Source organism: Cynara cardunculus (assembly GCF_001531365.2).
Source record: "Cynara cardunculus var. scolymus isolate 2C chromosome LG 15, CcrdV1, whole genome shotgun sequence".
NCBI classification, from domain to species: Eukaryota; Viridiplantae; Streptophyta; class Magnoliopsida; order Asterales; family Asteraceae; genus Cynara; species Cynara cardunculus.
The window spans coordinates 20,838,217-20,857,455 of record NC_037542.1 but is presented as its reverse complement, the minus strand read 5'-3'; the positions used below and the strand labels follow the sequence as shown (position 1 = coordinate 20,857,455).

The 19,239-nt window shown below is 30.2% G+C and overlaps 2 protein-coding genes across 2 annotated transcripts; one reads left to right on the top strand and one right to left on the bottom strand.

Annotated features, from left to right (window-relative positions):
- Window positions 1-859: 859 nt before the first annotated feature.
- On the bottom strand, window positions 860-2,309 carry LOC112527377 (delta(12) fatty acid desaturase DES8.11-like). Its single transcript, XM_025137987.1, has 2 exons — window positions 2,279-2,309; window positions 860-2,193 (listed from the first exon to the last, which is right to left on the bottom strand). The coding sequence occupies exon 2, from the start codon at window positions 2,164-2,166 to the stop codon at window positions 1,051-1,053; it is 1,116 nt and encodes a 371-aa protein (XP_024993755.1). The 5' UTR covers window positions 2,167-2,193; window positions 2,279-2,309; the 3' UTR covers window positions 860-1,050.
- Window positions 2,310-11,009: 8,700 nt separating this feature from the next.
- On the top strand, window positions 11,010-12,435 carry LOC112527536 (delta(12) fatty acid desaturase DES8.11-like). Its single transcript, XM_025138228.1, has 2 exons — window positions 11,010-11,038; window positions 11,116-12,435. Exon 2 carries the CDS (start codon window positions 11,125-11,127, stop codon window positions 12,265-12,267), a length of 1,143 nt encoding a protein of 380 aa, XP_024993996.1. The 5' UTR covers window positions 11,010-11,038; window positions 11,116-11,124; the 3' UTR covers window positions 12,268-12,435.
- Window positions 12,436-19,239: the final 6,804 nt, after the last annotated feature.

Here is a 19,239-nt window from a genome sequence, read left to right as displayed (position 1 = left end):
TTTATGATATCGTCAAACATATATTTTATTCAAAAATAAAAACATCATCGTTTTCTCAAAATCACATAAAGTCATATTATAACATCGACTGAGATAAAGAATAAAATGAAATATTAAAAACACGATGTATCTCGCTGCATTGCACGAGTACTCTTCTAGTATTGATAAATACCAATTTTTTAGTTATTCTAATTTTTATTATTAGTTAACTAATCGCAAATTCTATTCATACCCAATTCTATATAAACCTACTATAAAACTTTTCATATCCCTACACTAAAAACAAACGGGCGATAGAATACAATACATTTATATTTTCAGTTTATTTTTAGCCCTTATGGTTTTTATAATTCGTTACTTTTAACATTTTCATATATTTCTATGATTAAATATTAAAATATTTATAATATTTTAATAAATATGATTAAATCCAAAAATATTTAATATTTGGTTCATCTTGAAAGTATTGACGAGACGATATAATGATGTAACTTGTTAAAATTAAAATATATTTTGAATGTATTTTAGTTAATATACGATTATGTATCCTATAAGGGTTCAAAGTATAAGTATTATAAATAATTTTCGTATTATATTTGATATATTATAATATAATTAAATCCAAAAGTATTTAAAATTGGACTTATTTTGAAGGTGCTGATAAGACGATTATAATGATGTAACTTGTTAAAATTAAAATATATTTTACTTAATATAAAATTATGCATGCTAATATGATGATGATATAAAATGAAAAAAACTAAGAGATATAAAACAAGTTAACTATAGACAACTATAGCTGTACAAATTATAATTAAAAAAAAATGAGGGGTATGAATATATCTTTAGGAAAATAATATAATACAAAATTCACACTTTATTATATTAGATAATATGTATGTCTACAAAGACGTGGAGCTGAATGGTACCAAAATACACTCAATACTTGTACGCATATATGTTGTAGATCATAATTGCATTTAGGATACAAGTCAGAATGTATATACGTTTCAAGATGTAGCGAATTCCCATTGCCATGGACATGGTGTACTACTTGTAATACCAGTAAACACCCTTTTTCTCCTCGTCTGGTTCTACGTAGATGCACTCCTTTGTGTCTCTCCACATCGCCTTCAGTATCGGAGTATCGTCATACATGTAGTACTCACCTAAGATGGGCTTCACCGCCTCTCGAGCCTCGATTGCGTGGTAATGTGGAATCGTCGGGAACAAATGGTGGATGCCATGAGTGTGATTTGCGTTGTGGAAAACCCTGTTCAAGATTCCAAAATCCCTATCGATGGTGGATAAAGCACCTCTTAACCAGTCCCATTCAGTCGAGTCATAGTGAGCGATTGCTGGATGAGTGTGGTTTAGGTAAGTTAAGAAGATGAAGAAGCCACTCATCACAAATAATGGAATTCCCTGAAGGAAAATTGTCGTTTTTAAGCCTTGTGTTAGTAAGAGCTGGTACAGCGCGTAGAGAACCGCAGCGATTCCGACATCTGAGAGCACAACCTGGCCACGCTCACGGTCGTTGAAGATACCACTTTGTGGTAAGAAATGGTTTGCAAATCCATTGTAATCACGACCGTAAGTGTTGAAGATCAAGTACAAGGGTAAACCAAGAGTGGTTCTTAGGATGAGAGTGAACACGTTGCCAGGTCCGTTGTTCAGAAACTCGGAGAAGAAGGTATCGGCCTTGCGCTTTGGGATGTATACCTCGTCGTACTCGATGGAATTTGTGTGGGCATGGTGGCTACGATGACTGTATTTGAAAGAGAAGTATGGCGTGAGGCAAACAGAATGGATGAAGAAACCAACGGCATCATCTACCCACTGGTACTCACTGAAGGCATGATGACCACATTCATGGCCTAGGATCCAAAACCCCATTAGAATACTACCTTGAGCAAACCAGTATAGAGGCCATGCTACGTACGAAAGGGTTGGAGGGAGCAAAGGAATGTAAGTGGATGCGAGATAATAGAAGGTGTAGATTATGATAAGATCCCGGAAGAAGGAGCCAAACGAGCGTATAAGAGATCGTTTGAAACAGTGTGGTGGAACGGCTTTCTTGAGATCAGAAATCCCAAATGGAGGTTTCGAAACGGGAACATGTTTAAGGATGTCTTCCTCCGTCTTCATTTGGCCACCAGCTCCCATGGTTGATTGATTTCAAAACCCTAAAACCTGCATAAGTAGAGGAAGAATGAGTCCACTTCACATTAATGCATTTGAAGAATTGATGTTAGTAAACAAAAATGGAGATACGTACCTTGGTGTGAGCTGTTGAATCTTGGATTGGTAAAGGTGGGTTGAAGATATGGTGTATGATTTATAGTTGAAGATTGAAGATTGAAAATTGGGCATGCATATAAATAAATACATATAATTATTATATAATCGCTTGATAAATGGTCTTCAATGGTGGCACAATCGGAGATTGCCGGCATATTTGACCAACTCCATTTCCACCAAATAATATTTTACTTATTATATTTAATTATTTTTTTGATTCAGATCTGTATTCTCTATCGGATTGATTCAAATATCATTGTTTCTGTAATATCCAAACCCACAACAGTTAAAAGCAAAAAAAAATCAAATTCAATATAGACAAGCCATTGTGACTTTTAGGTTCGAAATTACAAGGATAAACCGGTTGAATTTGATCTTTTTTGTTTTTAATCATTGCAGAAATGATGACATTTGAGAGAACACGAAAAATAAATAATTAAAAAATCAATTTGAATGTAGAGAGATTATTTGATAAAAACTTAAAAGTTTCCGTAAACTTTAATAAAATAGTTATTAAGATATTTATGGGCTTATTATAAAAAGCTGATCTGTTATGATGTAAGAGGTTAGGTTAGGAGTAATATATATATATATTTAATGAACTAAATCTTTTATTGATTTTAGAATATAACACGTTATTAGTACTGATTACTTAAGTTTGTTGTGCTCAAAAGGCATCTCACTTGCATTATTTTTGGATTTATCTCTCAACTAACTCATTTTCATCCATATCTACTGCTTTTATGCTCTGGGGTGGGCTCACTTGAATACCGTAAATTCTAAGCATATATATATATATACATATACATATATATATATATATATACATATACATATATATATATATATATATATATATTTAAAATGAAATGTATCAGACTTTGATGAATTAGTGGTTCAATTCTTAATGAAGTATTGGATAGTCATGGGCTTTCGTGATTCTTAACTGTAATGAATGTATGTATTCATGTAGTATATACGTATGTAGTGGAAAATTGTTAATTTGTTAAGAACTCACAAATTAAAAAAATAAAATTAAAAAGCACTCCCACAATATAAATGATAAATGCATTTATATATCAAAGGAACTCCCACAATTAAAAAATAAAATACATAAAATTACAATAATCCTTTGGTTAATATCCGTCGGTGAAAATGTATTTTCAAGTAGTGTGACACCCGTGAAAGTTGACAGTTGACACTTTGTCATTTTCTTGTGTGCAATTGCAATTGTGTATATTTTGAAACTACTGTAATAATATAAATTTTTATAGAGTTGGTTTTGTGTCATTTTTTCATAGTTTTTAACTTTTAATTTCATATTTATTGTGTTTCTGGAAAAAAGAAATTGTGATAATTAAAGACTCAAATATACAAAAAGCAAATATGATTTTGTAAAAAATATTCATATCTATGCTTCTTCCATTGGTGGGCGATGTTCAAAAAATTGAATTTATATTTTAAAAATTATCTGGAAGATGTATTTTTCTAAATTCAACGTTCTTCATAATGTGACTTTTTGTGGTGTCATGTACGTTTGATATGATGACTTAAAAATAATACATATTTTTTCCTACAATACAACATATCATTGTTGATGGACATAACCCTTGATAAACCATTAGAATTCACCCTCGATCCTATTCTATCCATTCCAGTTTACATATCAAACGTTGCCTAACAATTGTCGACGTGCTCGGTCTTTTTGTCGTGTTCTTAACAGTTTTTGATTATTTCTCAAGCTAAGATATCAAAAAGTTCTTGTTACTAGACTTGCATCCCGAGATTAAATAAAGGTTAAACAAATTCGATATGAATACAACTCTTTCGCATTGTTAGAGCATCTCCAACATGCATGCTATATTTTCTCTCTGACCTCTAAAATTTCTAAAATAACATAGTTGTTAGAAGATGCTTTTAATTTTTTTTAATAATTAAAATTTAATGATAATAAAATATAGATTTTGTCATTTTCATAGGGTACTTCAATTTACAATATTCCACGAGAACAAAATATATATATATATATATATATATGTATATAGAGGTTGGTTATTATACAACCTTTGTCATTTGTGCAACCAATACAACTCAATCTCAACCGTCCATTTCATTTGATTGATATGTGATTTTATGGAGGTTTTGATTATTTCCTAATATAAAGTATTAATCATAATTAATGAACCATATTCATCTTCCATAAATATTTAAATCATAATAAATGAACTCTAATCACTTTCATAAATATTTCAATTTATTGGGTTGCATTGGTTGTACAAATGCGATAGGTTGTATTTGAAATAAACCCTATGTATATATATATATATATGTGTGTGTATATATATATGTGTGTGTATATATATATATGTGTGTATATTACAATGATAAGGTTAATAGATATTGACAAGGGATAACACTTTTTGAACTTTATTATAATAAACAAATTACCAATTGATTAAATTTGATAAAAATATGTCGTTTTCTAAAGTCGAAACGTTTTTTAAAAGTTTATTGTTTTTTTTGCGAAGAACAAATGCCTACCGGTTTCTTGTTGCAACTCTAAAGGATTTATGAGAAGATAAAAGAACACATGCCTAATAAGTTATTGAAAATACAAATATAAATACATATACATATATATATATATAGATATATGTGTGTGTGAGTATATATATATATATATATATATATGTTCGTTCCTGACATTTTATAGGCCCTGAACGAACGTAAAAACGTGGTCCACTACGAGAAACAAAGCTTTTAGCAACGACTTTTGTCGTCACTAAAAGTTCATTTATCATTAGAAAGAGTATATAACAACATGTCGTCGCAACAACTTATGACAGAAACATGTCATCACTAAAAGTCGCATTGTCAATGCTCACTTTTTTTGTAGTGATCCTCGAGAAGTATGAAAAAAAAATTCAATAAATGGTTTTCATTTTGTATAAATTTGAGTACAAGAAATACTAATAAGTTACTAAGGAAAGAAATCTTATTTATCTTTATTATAGATATATAAGAGAATATTTAAATTTACGTACTTCTTTTTAATTTTGAAACCAATAGTATAAAAACAGTGTTTAATAAATTTTTATAAGAAAGTTAGAATTTTCTTAATTAATGACAAGAAATATGTGTTATTTTCATAATGAAAAAGAAAATTCGTGTGAAAAATTACAGATTTGGTCCCTTAACTTCATTTATTCCATAATTAAAATCTCCATGTATGCAGATTCCTATGGATTTGGTCCTTCACACTAACGATCGTCCAAGTTATCCGTTAACTATAAGGATAATTGGTTTTTTATTTATTTTACCATTTTTTCAAACCGCATGGACCAAATATGTAACTTACCATTAACTTACAATTTTCTTTATTATAAAATTTTAGTTACTCTATTTTATATATAGATCTGGAACGGAACCCCACAAATCCAACTCCCGCCACCTCTCGCCGCACCCAACAGCTCCAATTCCGGTCGTCTTGATCTCCGGTAGACCCAACCATCGGCCAACTCCATCGCCGACAGACCTAACCACTTAACAGATAGCTCCATCTCCACCACCTCCATCGCTGCCATACAAGACCTGGTTCGATTTTCACGAAGCACTATCACCCCAACGTTCTCAAGGACTCGTGGTTTGAGAACCCAGATTTCGCCCAACTTTCATACCAGATCTCGTTCGATCCCAACGAACTCAGATTCTGGCTATCGTTCCGATGAATCAGATCCCGTCCGATGGTGGTTACAAGAATGTGGGAGGTGGTGGAGACGGTGGTTTTGGTGGTGGCGTGAAGAGAGAGATAGATGAGAGAACCGAGAGAAGTTTTCCATGTCTGGACCTCCAAGTTTGGACAGAGGAGGTGGACATGGTGGTTTGGTGTGAACAAGTTTTATTTCTATACATTCTGACCCCTGTTTTGAAAATGTTTTTCCCAAAAATGTAAAAATAATTAAAAATAATACAATGACCATTCTGCCCTCGTATTTAACGGATAAACTTGATAGAAGTTAGTGTGAAGGACCAAACCCGTAAGAATCTGCATACCTAAAGGTTTCTTATGTAATAAATTAAGTTAAAGGATAAATCTATAATTTTTTATATACCTTAGGGACCATATTTTAATTTACTCTAAGATATATGAGATATATTAAGCTATAGTTCAAATTTGTTTAGGGCATGAAAGACATGTAAGTTGTTAGAGTTGACAATTAAGGTCCTTGATAGACTTTAAAATATCTTAAACTAAATGTCCGCCTACATCATTACCCTCAAATTTTCGTTTAATTTACGGGTGTGCCACCACGTTTTTTAGGAGTGCCGAATCAAGAGGGGGAGTCAAAGGACAACCGGAGAAAGGGGGGGGGGATTCTCACGATAAAAAATTCTCACATGATCCCAAATCAATGTATCAATCATGTTTATATTGGTTCTCACGATTGTAAAAACACTTATGGTTTTTATTTGAATATTCCAGCACACATACATAGACACATATAAAGGTCACACGAGAACATGGTGAAAGTAAAAAAACAAGAGAACAACTATATCATACGTGATTTTCTACTATAACATACTCTGTTTTTGTTCTTATTTTGAAAAAAAAAACTATTCCCTATGAGCTATATTTTTGGGAAAAAAAGATATTATGTCTTTAGTACAATTAAGGATTTGTGTTATGTCTTATGGTGTAATTAAAAATCCATACTACAAAAATAACAGACACAAAACGTATTATAATTTTGTTTGACATTTTATTTTGAATTTATTATTGTATACATCACAATTATTTAAAAAACAACTTACTCAAAATAATAACCGACACAAATTAAGGTTTTTTTTAATGTAATTTATGATTTGAAATATACTGAAACAATATTTATTAACTTTTCATTATACATTTATCTAATTTTTTACACTAAATTATATTTGCCTTTTTTTTGGTAATATTTGAAAGTCGAGAGATCGCTAGGCGACAAAATAAGAGTCGTTGGAAAAGATGGGTGGCGTGATTATAATTATTTATTTCCGCATTTAATAATAAATTGCATTATTAAAAATACTTCAAACATTCCGCCCCCACTTTGTTACTTTTATCAATTTTCAAAATAATTATGTTAATATTTTTTTTAAATATATAATATTTATATATATGATAAATAGAATAAATAAATTCATTCACTCTTCTCATTTTTTAATGAGGTCTGAACCAGAGACTTATATACCGTTAGACTAAAAGTCTTTTAAGAATTATGTTAATATTTCTTGGATCGTATGATAATAAATGTTAAAAAAGCTGATATTTGGTTTATTTTTCAAAGTCAAGTGGATTTTGAATTAAAAAATTATTTTATTTATCGTTTGAAAGCATTTAATAAATTTGAAAAATAACAACAATTATGGAAAAATTATCTCCGTCATTTTCACCACAATCACTTGGTTGTTGTTTGTCATCCAAATTAAAGTCAACTTCAATAGTTATTTATCTCGTCATTTTCTCTTTTTAGATGAATATAATAAAATTTGAAAATCTTACATGATAACAGTCATTGTAAGCATCCAGATTCCTACATGTTAAGTGAAAGTAACAGACTCTTTCTTGATAAACATTTATCGGACAAATCATAGCATGCAATGTGGTTTTAATATACTAAAACATTACCTGATAAATTAAGTGAAAGTATCGAGTACTATCAATAAACGCTTGTCAAGTAAACGTTAAATAAACTACCCCTTTATACATGTTTACACTATTTATACATGATTATCTGATCATCTCGTTTGTAAACCGACTATTAATTCACTTAAATATGTTTTTATAACTAATATTTAATTTATCAACTAATTTATCTAACATATCATTATAAGTCTTGTATTTTTATGTATCATTTTTGTTCCTCTACGTTCACCTTTTATGAGTTGATTATTATTTTATTTATATTAATTTGGTTTTATTTTTAATTTAATATAATTTTGATCGTTTGAAAAAAAAAAGTCCAAACTTCTACCACTATTCAACAACGTTGGCTATATAAGTGGTGGAGGACGTACATGAAGTTGCCGGTCAAAATGTTACTTCTTTCGCGATCAGTTGCGATGATTTTTCTATTATTAACAGTTATTCATTATGAACATTAATTCTTTTGTTATGGCTCGTTTTCATAATTATGTTACAATGCTAACGTTGGTTGAAAGTTTGTCAAATATATCTCAATTTCTTATTCTTTTAGTTTAAAGATAAATCAATTTATGTAAATGTTAATATTATATATGTTCAGACTAATTTATCTAAAAGGAAATCATATAAAATAGTAATATAATTTGCTATTGGCTTAACCGATATGATAAATAAAAAATAAATATAAGGTTTGGTTTGGTTTGGTTTCGTTCACAAATCAAGTACGATGTGTGTAAGGTCTCGTTTAAAGTTTAGTTTATGTTTCTTTTTTGTATATGGATTTGTTTGATGGTATACAGATTCGAAAAAAAAGAAACAAAAGCCACATAAATGAGAAGTCATGAATGGACCACTCGTGGATAAGGCTGTACATGCATAGGTTCATTTGGTTGGTAAAGACATTTGAAAAACTCAACTCAAATGTTTGTAGTTTAAAAAATCTCAACCCAAACCATGCAGGTATGGATCCCACTAATACATGAGTTGTGTATTGCATTGCTTTCGTTTTCATGTTTTGTCTGTATTCAAGTGACGTATAGATAATAGATTAGTTGATGCAAAGAATCTAAGTTCATCATCAATACATTCATCTAAGTTGTTATTTTATAAAAAGGAAACAATTAAATTATATATCTAATAAATAAAGACAAAAGAAGATTGGTTGTGAGAAGGGCAAAAATGTAATATATCCTAGCTAGGTTTAAGATTGGAAACATAATATTTGGCCCATGATCTTTGACCTCTTTTATTATCTTATTTAAATCATGTATTTTCTATTTCTATTTTTGTGATTATATATTTAAAATAAAAACCGAATATTTGATAGATGCATATGTTCAGTTAATTCTCACACTTGACATTTAAAACTTATGTAACTCATAAGTTATTTGGAAACATGACGTCTTACTTAATTTGCAGGGATACTATCATAACTTAATGGTAAACGCAGTACAAAACCTCACTCATGATTTCACTGAAATTACATAATGGCTTAGATAGTTTTCGAGAATATAAAGTTACTAAGGCTAAACTTGTCAATTACATAAGGATTCTTGCTTGTCACATTCTAATTCTTTCTACTTATATGTTTAGGTATCGTGCTAAAGATTATATACAGTTCTTGAAGCTCAGTTAAATTCAATAATGTTAGATTTTTTTAAAAGTTCTTTTAAATAGTTTAGATATCTCTTATCTGTATTAACAAATAAATGATAATATATTCAAGACAACCTAAACATATTGGTATATGAAACCAAACAAGTTGTGAGTATTAGATTTCATGCTTATAATGTTAAATATATAAAACCAAATAAAAAAATTTCAAAATAAAACCAATGGATTCGTATTAGAAACCTATTATTATGTCCCGATCCGAATCAACCCGCAATGCGCAATCCGATTACTATTGGGCTAGTTAATGGGCTTTAATAGACTTTGCACTTCACCTCTAACTCTAATTAAGGATCCAAAAAACATTTGACTTTTTATTTTTCGAAAATAAGGTGGTATTAATAATGCATTTAAATTAATTCAATTAAATGCAATTTTCTGGGATACAAAATGGATCACAACTAAGGGGCTGTTTAACAAATCTTATCGGGTAAGTGTTGTCCGGGTAAGAGTGCTGACCCGGGTAAGTGCTATCCCGGTAAGTGCTGTCCCGGGTAAGATTGTTTACCAAATGTTTTTGGTAAGTGCTTATCAAAAATATAATGACCATTATAACCCTATTTGTAATTATATATTGAATAATATATTATTATTTTTGTTATTAATAGTTTAATGGAAGAAAAAAAAACAAAATGCATATTTTAAATAAATGCTTACCAATAAAAATAATACCATTTTACTTCTTTTCATATGTTATCTGTCAAATAAGACAACAAAATATAATTTTCATACTTCAAATTAAATACAAAAAATATATTAATAGTCGTTCATACTTAAATACAAACGGGATATGAGACGTTAATACCAAAAGAAATTGGTAACGTAAATAAATATGTTCTTAAACTTTATTAAAAACTGATGAAGTAGACCACTTAACAAATAAAACGAACTTGTTAAAGTAAAATAAAAAGAAAAAGGATATTAATGAAATAAGATATTAATAAATATGTTGTAGCGAACGATATAATTTATTAAAACAAGATATTAATAAATAATAAAAAAAAACAATAATCACAATTTGTAGGTTGTTTGCAAACCTACTCCATTTTTGTTCCTTTGTGGCAACATGACGGTTGTTTCCTTGACCTATTGGTATTTACTAAGGATGTCACTCTCTCTAAATAACAAGGTCTAATTTGGGTTGTAACCGATCACATAAACAATTATTTGCCACTTAATTATCATATTTATGTTTTTAATAATGTAAAGTCATTTATTCTTAAAGTTGTCACTCTCCATCTCTATGTATCTGTGTATGAACTACCCTCTAATTGTCTGGAGTGGTGGTCTCGCTCATATCTTCTCCAACTATAAATACGCCACATTGCTTCACTCATCTCAACACATTCCAGCAGCCACACAAGCTCAAAACTTGTGCTTAAGGTATCTATCACTTTCAATTCATTTCAGATACATGACTTAAACGTAATGTAATTAATATCATCATCTTTGGCATGCAGGTTGGAACCATGGGGGCCGGTGGACGAATGAACGTTGCTGCAGCCTCCGATAAACCCCACGCCTTCAAACGTGTTCCTGTCTCTAAGCCTCCATTCGAGCTTAGCGATCTCAAGAAAGCAGTTCCACCACACTGTTTCAAACGATCTCTTGTACGCTCCTTTGCAGCCCTTTTCCGTGATGTTATAATCGTCACTGTCTTATACTATCTTGCTGCTACTATCATTCCGGTGCTCCCTAAACCCCTTACATACGTGGCATGGCCGCTTTATTGGTTCTTCCAAGGAGCTTATCTTATGGGTTTGTGGGTTATCGGTCACGAGTGCGGCCATCATGGCTTCAGCGAGTATCAATGGCTCGATGACACTGTYGGTTTCATCGTCCACTCCTTGATTCTCACTCCCTACTTTGGATTCAAATACAGCCACCGCACCCACCATGCTAACACCAACTCCATCGAATACGATGAGGTTTGGATCCCCAAACGCAAGTCTGATAAATTGTACTCTGAAATTCTAAACAACCCACTCGGCTCTTTTGTAGTATTTGTGTTCAAGATCGTTCTTGGATTTCCCTTGTACTTCGTSTTCAATCTYTATGGAAGGAARTACGAGAAGGGAATCACGAGCCACTTTTACCCATATAGTCCTATCTTCAACGATAGCGAGCGCTTTCAGATCTTTCTCACGGATCTTGGAGTATTTGGCACATTGTACGGGGTATACCGTCTTGCGTTAATAAAGGGCACAGAATGGGTGATCAACTTCTACGGAATGCCCATCCTTTTTATGAGTGGATTCTTCATCCTATTGACATATCTACATCACACTCACCCTTCCATCCCTCACTACGATTCCACTGAATGGGACTGGCTTAGAGGTGCTTTAGCCACTGTGGACAGAAACTTTGGATTCTTGAACCATGCTTTCCATGATGTAACCCGAACTCATGCCGTACACCATCTGTTCCCAACCATCCCACATTACCATACTTTCGAGGCAAGGCTGGCGGTGATGCCGATCTTGGGTGATTACTACAAATACGATGATACCCCCATTCTAGAGGCGGTTTGGAGAGAAACAAAAGACTGCATCTTTATCGAACCTGAAGAGGTTAATGGAGAGAAAAAGGGTATCTACTGGTTTTATAAATAGATGGAGATTGCCCATGTCTGTTCTCTATAATTTTCCTATATATAATAATGGGCAGCATTTGGCGGTATGTTTGTAATTAATTTGGTTATCCTCTTTTGTATCGTTTCTTGAACGCTATCAAAACACTTCAACCTGGGGCTTCCTTTGCAAGTTGCCACCTTAATTAAACCATCTCCAAACTAAATTTTAGTATTCAAACTCACTCTAATACCAATAATAACATCCACCGGATACTTAAATTATACCACCTTTATACATTTAAAATTCGTTTACAGTTTATTAATCTAATTAAAAAAGATACTTAAATATAATAGAAACTTAAATAATCATAATAATACAAGTATTTGTAATATTGATTAAATAAATGTAATTGTAATACAAGATATGAGTTTGTATTCTTAATTTAACTCTGTGTTTATAGTTGAAAAAGACATACTCAAACTAATTACCGAAAAAAATGTATCTGATATAATTGGATGGATCTTCTTAATGATGCCAACATAAACATATAATTATTTTTGTAAATTAACAAATCATACAAATTTAATTACAAAAAAGTTTTTATGTGTTGTATCACGTATGAAATAATATGTATGAGAATGAAATGGTTTTACAGTGTTGTTTCATATGTAAAATGTTAAGGATCGTTTTGTTTGTTGAAAGAAAAAATAGTTATAAATGAAACAAGAATGTGTAAATACCATATTTTTATACATATTTTTTCATATATAAAAATAAATCAAGTAAAATAGGAAATGAAACCAAAGAGTCTTTGCCTAACGATATCGTAGTCTTTGACCTTATTTTATAAGGTCAAATGTTTAAACCTCAGCAAAAATAAATACGATCTGTGAATTTATTTGTTGCATCTGATTTGACGTATATAAATATCATATATTTAAAAAAATAGGGAATGAAGTCAAGACTTATAGTCAACCAAATAATTTAGGATGATAATAAAGGGGGGATTCAACCCTACGATGTGGACCTTGGTACCCCAAGGGCCCCACAATAGGTCAGGTAGGCGGTTTAATAGTACTTAATTTAATCTGAAATAATTTAAAGTTGAAGGAGGAAATATTATAAAATAAGAGTAATTTATGAGTTTATTTGTCGGATAATTATACAAATACAAGGTTGAAATTTAATTTGTGGACCTTCCTTAAATATAAACACGTGGTTTTCATGTCTTTATGAAAAGTAAGTTGATTTGTTTATAAATTACTAAAAGGGTATTCGTACAATGTAGTAAGATACATCTTAATTTTGTTTTTTTATTTTATTATTTATCTCAGTCGATATTATAATATGGTCGTATGTAATTTTGAGAAAACATCACATATAAGTTTGAATATATAATAAAATTTTGACAAAAATATATCAATATTAGTATCAAATTAATTATTTAAAATTCCTCATTTTTTGTGTAATTTCTTAATTCAATTTTTTTGTAATTTAATTTAGATACAATAACGAATTAATTTATATTTGGTTTAATAATATAATTTTCTTACAAAGATAATAATTATTTATTTTGTTAGAACTTGATAATTATTCTAATTATATTTTAGATTTTTTATATTTTAAAATGAGATGTTTATCCTCTATTTGACTATGTTTATCCGCAGTTAGTTATACGAATTCAAACATCGAGCTTTAATAAGTTGTATTTATGCATAATTTACTTGTAATTTTGAATTTTAAGTAATATGCATTAATATACAGTACTTTATGCATAACAAAAATATATTGATATTCGTATCAAATTAACTATTTAAAATTCCTCATTTTTTGTGTAATTTTTTAATTCAATTATTATTATAATTTAATTTAGATACAGTAACGCAATAATTTATATTTGGTTTAATAATATAATTTTCTTACAAAGATAATAATTAATTATTTTGTTAGAACTCGATAATTATCCTAATTATATTTTAGATTTTTTAGATTTTAAAATATGATGTTTATCCTCTATTTGATTATGTTTATCTGCAATTAGTTATACGAATTCAAACATCGAGCTTTAATAAGATTTTTACTTTTGCATAATTTACTTGTAATCTTGAATTTTAAGTAAACATTGGTTTTTTGTGGTTTTGAGAAAATTGATAATGTTTTTATTTTTGAATAAAATATAAATTTAAAAATATCATAAAATTTTGAAAAAAAAATATCGATATCAATATTAAATTAATCTTTTTAAAAGTTCTTGTGTTTGGGTGTAATTTTCTTAATTGTAATTTAATTTAGCTTTAGTAACAAAGAAATTTAATTTAAGTTTAATAATATAATTTTTTATAAAGATAATAACTAAGTATTATGTTAGTTATCAATGATTATCATAATTACATTTTTGATTTTTTATATTTAAAATTAGATGTTTATCCAATATTTGATTATGTTTATCCAATATTTGATTATGTTTATCTGCAGTTAGTTAGACGAATTCAAACATGGAGCTTTAATAAGTTGTACTTATGCACAATTTACTTGTAATCTTACATTTTAAGTACTATGCATCAATAAACAGTATTTCGTGCATAAAAAATCGTTTTTAAAAGTTTTTGTCAAATGCTTTGTAATATAGTATAAATAACCGTCGATGCGACATAAGTTGTAATTTAAACAGTTATCGGTGATTCAATATCACTAACAATGTCTAAGGGGCTGTTTGGCAGTTGCTGAATGATTTAGTGTAGAATAGTTAAGAGGTCAAAATGGCTAAGAGGGTCAGAATGGTTAAGTGCTGAATGAAATATGGTTGTTTGGTAAATATTCTCTGAATGATAATAAATTACCATTTTAACCCTCTGTATAATTTAGTACTGAATGAAATATAGTCGTTTAGCAAATATCTGAATAAAACAATTACTTTATCTACTATTACTAAACGAGTCAATAATATTAAATAATTTAAATTAAATTATAAATAAGTAACAAAAATCACATATGGATATTCACAGCCTCAATTCCAGTTTTAATTTCATCGCCCCCTTTATCAAATTGAAGCAAATTGGAAGCCTGGTTTAGTCTTCGTTGGAGTTGAAGGGATGTTTGGTCGTCGTCGGTCCTTTCTCGCCTGGTTCTCCTACCATCTCTCCTTCCCTCCGTCGCCAGCCATAGCCGTCGCTCAGGCCTGCCGCCGCTCAGGCCTTCCGCCTCTGCCATCCCTCACCGTCGCCAGCCTTAGCCGCTCAGGCCTTCCGCCTCTGCCTTCCCTCCGTCGCCAGCTTCGATCGATTGTTCCGGTGACCAACAAGAGCAATTTTGGTAGGGTGGTTTTACCCACTATGAACCCTCGATTTTATTTTTGGGTTCTATGATTTGATTTTGATTTCAATAAAGAAGAGACTTTTTGTGGGTTTGATTTGTTGTGAGTGTAATCGTTTCCTTCCACAGATCGATTGGAAGGAGGAAGGTGGAAGGAGTGGGAGGCGGCGAGATCGACTGGAAGGAGGAAGGAGGAAGGAACGTGGCTGGAAAAGGTTGAGAGGGCAAAAATGGAAGAACATACATCTGAACCGTTTAGGAGCCCCCTAACCCCTAAATCGTTAAGAGGATTTTGTCATGGTTAAGAGGTTCTTATTTTTTTGCCAAACAGCTTATACCTCTTACCGATTAAGAGGTTTCCTCTTAATGTCACCATTAAGAGGCAACCAAACAGCCCCTAAATAAAAATCGCTCCTAGATTGTGTACTAAGAAACAATTTGTAGACTAATTTCAAGATCCAAAACGATTTCGTCCACGGAGGGTGAGTCAGGGTCTAAGATCAGGCCGAAAGGCGTCACGACATCCTTATTGCCGAACCGAACCCAATGCCTACATTGTGTTTGCGGGTAAAAGAGTAATCCACATATTATTGTATAGTCAAAAGGGGAGATGTGGATCATCCAAGGCACATTAGCATCCCTGGGATTGGCTTCAAGCCTTTCGTGCGCAGCTTAAGTGCAATTCACATAAGCGTTGACCTCTTGCCAATTGATTCTATCACTTTTTCGAGAAATACGAGACATCTAAGTCAGGACCTGAAATATCTTGTTTTTGTATCACTGGGAAGTGCATTAACATAAATTTAATGGTTTTGATGAAAATTCGCAAACAAATTAAATGACCATTTTTGAAGAAGTAACTTCAAAAATAAAGTGTTTTATCTAGTGGACTCCAACGAAAGAGACACTTATATATGTAGTTGAGCACGTAATCATTCTTGTTACTCCTATGTAACATATTTATATTGAAATCCTGGACAAAATTTCATAGTTAAATCTTGGTTCATTTTTTTGAAGAAAATGTAGGTACGAATTTTACTTTGTTTTCTCATGATTGGACAGACACGAATAGAGAAGACAACTCTTTATCCTACTGAAGTACAAGATATAGTTGTCGGTTGTTTTTTATGTTGGATTTCTTGATGTAACTGCAACAATTAGATCTAAATTTTATTTGATGGGTGAGTTCCTTTTTATTCTTATACAAGTCTTTTTCTTCGCCATTTATTCAACTCAATTAACACTTGATGCTTGGGTAAGTTTACATCGTTTTTGGTTTGGTTTCTTGTTGGCTTTTAGTTCTACTGTATCGGGTTGTATATGAAATTTAATATTTGCTCAAACAGTCATAATAGTGAGTTTTAACCTATTGTTGGTTTCAACCCCCCCAAACCCTAACCAATCGACTTGTTTTACATCCTATTCAAAGCTTAAACATAATGCTTTACCTAAAATTATCGTCCAAATGTCCAAGAACAAGAACCCAAGACTCTCGATCTGCAACGGTACTTCACTCTTTGTCTAGATTCATTGAAGTTTTTTTTTTCCTTGAAGATTGATGAGGTATTTATACAACATTGGTTGGTCTTTTATTTGCATCACAATGAATATGTAAATTCTTAAAGGCTTAAACCATTCATATTTTACCTTTTTATTATTATTACACGTGACATTATATTAATTCCAATGATTTAACAACGGGACCCTACATGTTTTATGGACGAATATATTTACATATTGTCACGTTGTAAATAAGTTGTCATAAAGTCACATTGAAATGCCGTGTCCCCCACAAATATCTAAAGAAGATTGACTGCAAAATAGTGATGGATTGTTCAAATACGACATATTTTTTTCAAAAAAGAACACAGTTTTGATTTAGAAATCAATAGTTTTTGAAATGAAATATTTATAAGCTCTTTCAATTTCATATTGATTTGAAATTCTTTGAAATGGAATAATGATGGTAAATATTTTATATTTATTTGGTGTGATTCCAATAAAATAAGATTTATGTTAATTTTCATGATATTACTTTTGAAAATATGATTTTTGTATGATTACTTTAAACATGTAAATTGATGTTGTAAAAAATTGTTTATTAAAAAACTAATATTTAAAGTTTTCGTTTTTTTTTATATGAAAAATGTAAATGCAAAAACCATGCTTTAATTTGGGAGGTTTTTTTAAATGTGTGTATGTGTTTGATGATTACAATTTGTGAGATGCATGATATCTATACTATCTTATAAATCATATTTTTTAAAAGTATTAAAAATAATTTTTAATGTATAAAGTACTATACATTTATACACAAAGTCTTAAAAATCTTAAAAATAACTCATAATACATTAAGTACTATTACTCTATGCATTTAGTCTTAAAATCTCTTAATCTACAATTAAAATAACATATAATACAAGTTACTAATGCATATTATTATTTTTTCTTTTCATGTTCACATAATACTTGATACATTTCACTCATGTCTTCACCTTCTCATCTCTCTATGTCTTCTCCCCATCCCCAAGATGAAATTCAAATTGATATTCACCATGAGTTATTAAAAGTTTTCTCATTCAATTGTTCTAGAACTCTCGGTCTCGCTCTCTTGATTCTTTGCTCTTGGTATAAATCGAACACATTTGTGGAGTCGTTTATATATATTGGATTTAAACTGTCATACAATTTTTGTCATCGATAAACTGTAATTGAAACCATAACTCTTATTTATTCAAATTGTATTAATATGTAAAAACCAGATGTAATTTATATAATCGTTAAATTTTCTCTAATAAAACCAGTGAAACTTCAAAATCGTTAAAATTCACGGCTTTCCGCCGCATTGCGCGGGTACACAACTAGTTTAATATAAACCACAAGTTATATTAATTAAATTAAGAGATATATTAGGAAATTAGTTATTTTAGTACTTTTGAATAAAAAATAAAAAAGGGCATTATGGGTATTTTATAATATTCTTTCTCCTCTCTCCTACCATGATAAACATAATGAAAACACCGACTAATCTAAACTTTACATTTACTAGTATGGGAACCGTGCGTTGCACGGTAGCATGAGTACTTTGATTAATAATCTGAAGATTGTCTATATAAATATGTATTAGTTGTTAATAGAATTATCAAGAAATAGTATTTAAATAATTCTAAAAAGTTAAATAAAATATAATTAGTGAAATTTTAATATATATATACATTGAGAGAGAGATTTGTTTAGGTTTAAAGTTGTAAAACTAAATAAAATAAGTAATAATAACACGGGAATATCAAGGAATTTGACACACTCAAGAATAAAAAATATTTCACATAAATATATGTCTCCTTCAAATATTTCAACTTATATTGATGTAAGAAAATCAATTGAAAGAAGCAAAAAAGAACCATATTGGAAAACTTAAAATATACGATGAGTCAATCCTAAGACATTGCATTAATCTAACTTCAACTTTTCATTTTCTTGCTTTGTTGTAAAAAGGAATCTGTAGGGCTATTTGGATTGACAATAAATTGAGCAATGAACACTTACGCAACCAAAAGATAACTTATAAAAGTTTTGGCATAAGAAAAAGAACTATCAAGAGTATCATAAAAAATCAATCTATAATATATTGTTTTAACACATATAAAGCAAATAAATTAAAGAAAGCCCAAAAGATATTTATATTATACATAACTAATC